This window comes from Marmota marmota, unplaced genomic scaffold (genome assembly GCF_001458135.2).
Source record: "Marmota marmota marmota unplaced genomic scaffold, marMar, whole genome shotgun sequence".
In the NCBI taxonomy this organism is placed as follows: Eukaryota; Metazoa; Chordata; class Mammalia; order Rodentia; family Sciuridae; genus Marmota; species Marmota marmota.
The window spans coordinates 20446459-20449907 of record NW_025999960.1 but is presented as its reverse complement, the minus strand read 5'-3'; the positions used below and the strand labels follow the sequence as shown (position 1 = coordinate 20449907).

Here is a 3449-nt window from a genome sequence, read left to right as displayed (position 1 = left end):
ACTGCATCAAGGAATATTCTCATCCTCTCTCTCAGATCTGGTTTGGCCATGAACAATAGACTTGAGAGAATCAGAACAGAACACTAGGAAGTCTGTCTTTCTCTCCCAAAGAACACAGCTCCTGCTAGGTAGATTTTTTTATACAGATGATCCTCCCCAACTTGATATGGTATTTTGACTTTGCAGTGGTGTGAAAGCAGCATACATTCAGTAGAAATTATGATTCAGATTTTGAATTTTGATCTTTTTAGCAGACTGGAGATATGATATATAATACTCTTTTCTGATGCAGGGCTGCTCAGCAACCTGCAGCTCCCAGTCAGCCATATGATCATGAAAGGGAGCAAGGAATAATCTATAATGTGCTGTACTGCTAAGCTATAAGGTTCAGTAGATTGGGTGTATTAAATGTTCTTTCAATTTATGATATTTTCAATTTGCAATGTTTTTTTCGAGACTTATTCTCATCAAAAGTTCAAAAGCATCTGTTGTACATTTACCTAGGTAATACTCCTTCTCCTTGCCCACTAATACCAAAGGTGTGACGTTTCTACTGGTGGAATAAGAGCAACTCTTCCACTCCCTTTTGATCTTTTCAAGTAGGCTCTACTGTCCATACATTTTTTAGAGACATTTTACATGACAGAACTTAAAACACGTCTAACTTCTGCAAGACTTTCCCAGTGACTGCTCTCTTAACGGCTCCTTTGACTTCATTGTTCCTCAAGCTGTAGATGATGGGGTTTAACATAGGTGTGATGACTGTGTAGGACAAAGACACTAGCTTCTTGCTCTCAGGAGACTGGTTGGATTTGGGCCGCAAATAGGTCAGGCTAGCTGTTCCATAGAATAGGGATACCACAATGAGATGTGAAGAACACGTAGAAAACGCCTTCTGGCGACCAGTAGCTGAGGGCATCCTCAGAATGGTCGTGATAATACGGGTGTAGGAAACCAAAATGAGGGAAAACGGAAACATGATAAATAACAGGGTGGAAGCAAGGGCTTGCATTTCGTACATGGTTGTGTCCTCAGTGACAAGTTTCAAGACTGGAGGACCATCACAAAAAAAATGGTCGACAGCATTTGGTCCACAGAAGGGTAGAGCCATCATCCAAGCTGTCTGTAGCATAGACACAGGGACACCAGACATCCAAGAGCCTATGGCCATCCACAAGCAGAGGGACCTGTTCATTATGACTGAGTAACGGAGAGGGTTACAGATAGCCACAAAGCGATCATAAGCCATCATAGAGAGAAGAAAACATTCCGAGCTACCAAAGAAGAAGAAGAAGTACATCTGTGTCCCACAGCCCACAAAAGAGATGATTTTCCTTGGTGATACTAGATCTACCAGCATCTTCGGCACCATGACCAGGGTGAAACAAACTTCGAGAAGTGATAGGTTTCGGAGAAAGAAGTACATGGGTGTTTGAAGAGCAGGATCCATACTGGTAACTGTGACAATAAGAAAATTCCCCAACAAAGTGACCGTATAGATGGCCAGGAATAAAATGAAGAGGGAAACTTGCATTTTAGGGTTGCTTGTAAAACCAAGAAGAATAAATTCAGTAACTCTGGTGTGATTCTCACAAGCCATACCAGAGGCAATTTCTCTCAAATAATCCAGTTATGTGCATCAAAAGGCATCCAATCAACAGATATAATTTCAAAATAACAGTAAAATTCTTAAACATACCTCTCTTCTCTGTTGTCTTCCTTTCCTTTTAGTAAAGCACTGAGAACTTTTACAGTAAGATAAAACTATAGGGAAAGGAATATTTTGTAGAAATTTTGTCACCTTGGTGCAAGTTTTCTCTCAGCAGTAGTTGGTGTCTGCAGCTCATATTCTTCACTAGAGACATGATATTTTGGAGGAGTAAACAGAAGAGTTTAAACACATTAGAATCAAAATACAATCATTTACTAATTTTTAAATGATATCAGAGAGCAATAGAGATAAATAATGAGCTAGTTTGCCTTTTAAATTTTGAAGAAATTTAAATAATTATTGATATTATATAAATTATGTTTCTACTAACTGAAGTGCATTTCACAGCATTTTGTCCAGTATATGCACAGATATACTAAAACACACGTGTGCACACACACATGAAACAAACTTAGTAAATGAACATAATGTATGCTTATGATTTTGGTGCTTTTCTGAAGCCCCTAATGGGCCTTAAGGTTTATGTGATTTTAGTTATTTTCTCTAACATGATTTGACTTCACTGGGAATTCATTTTTTTATTATGTAAATGGTTATAGACATATGTTTAAATTGGGATTTAAAAAATTCTGAACAAAAATAACTTGTAATAGAAAAGTCAACACTCATCTTTACTGCCAGGCACCAAAATATCTCTGCTCATGTTCATCCATCTTCTCCAAAACTACATGGTCAAAAGGGGGACCTAGTCACTTTCTAAAGTATTTAGGCTCATAAAAGAGCAAATTAAACTAGTATGAACTCAAACACTGTATCTTATTTAGATTAAAATATCTAACCAATAGTAGAATTACACACAAAAAAATTTTATAAATATCACTTAGTAATAGAATACCAAACATTAGCAATTGAAAAAACATGTCTTTGTACCTGAAATGAATGAATTTTTAATTTTTAAAATATTGAGCTTAGGTAAATATTGCATCAACTATTATACATTTTGTCTAATTTAATTCAGAAAAAAACTTTACAGTCAAAATAATATTTAAAATCAATTTTACCTCTTGATATAAGAAGCTGAAAACTCATAGCATATAGAGTCTTCTAAAATAAATGCTCATTGGAAGAATTCTATACTTTCATTGTACTGTAAAAATATACTATTTGAGAACATTTCACCTGTTTGTATATTGAAAGTTCTCAAATCAATGTCCTCTACAGCACAAGAAAGGATCAACTCGAATGATCTCAGGCTGTACACTCCTAAAATACCCTAGAATAATTTAAGTACCAGATGGGATGATTATACTTATTATCCTTTCACCAGTACTGCCTTCATTCTCAATATCATTAATAGCAACAACTGCATCAGTAGTCTTGGTATATTCAGCAAAGCTTATAAGAAGTCTTCATATGTATTATGCTAACTAATATTTTGGAACAATTCTAAACTTTTTATAAGGTTCTAAAAATGCTTCATCATTTGTTTCCAAAAAAAAAAAAGTTGGTGAAGATGTCAAGACTTCATAGTACACTTACAATATTCAGTGTATCCTAAAATGCCTCAACTTTTACTGCATCTCAGAATTCTGATGTCAGATAGCAATACTAAGATGATGGCTATGTTTTCTTTCATATGTGGAAGCTAGAGAGGAAAAAGTAAATAAAAGGGCAGGGATCTCATGAAAATAGAAGGGAGACCAGTAGGGTAAAAGATAGAAAATCCGGGGGATTGAGGTCGGGAGGTAGTGGGTAATGAAACAGACCAAATTATGCT

At 35.7% G+C, this 3449-nt stretch overlaps 1 protein-coding gene across 1 annotated transcript; it reads right to left on the bottom strand.

Moving 5' to 3' along the window:
* Positions 1-649: 649 nt before the first annotated feature.
* LOC107148875 (olfactory receptor 10A7) lies at positions 650-1600 on the bottom strand. The gene has a single exon (XM_015493607.1). The coding sequence runs from the start codon at positions 1598-1600 to the stop codon at positions 650-652; it is 951 nt and encodes a 316-aa protein (XP_015349093.1).
* Positions 1601-3449: the final 1849 nt, after the last annotated feature.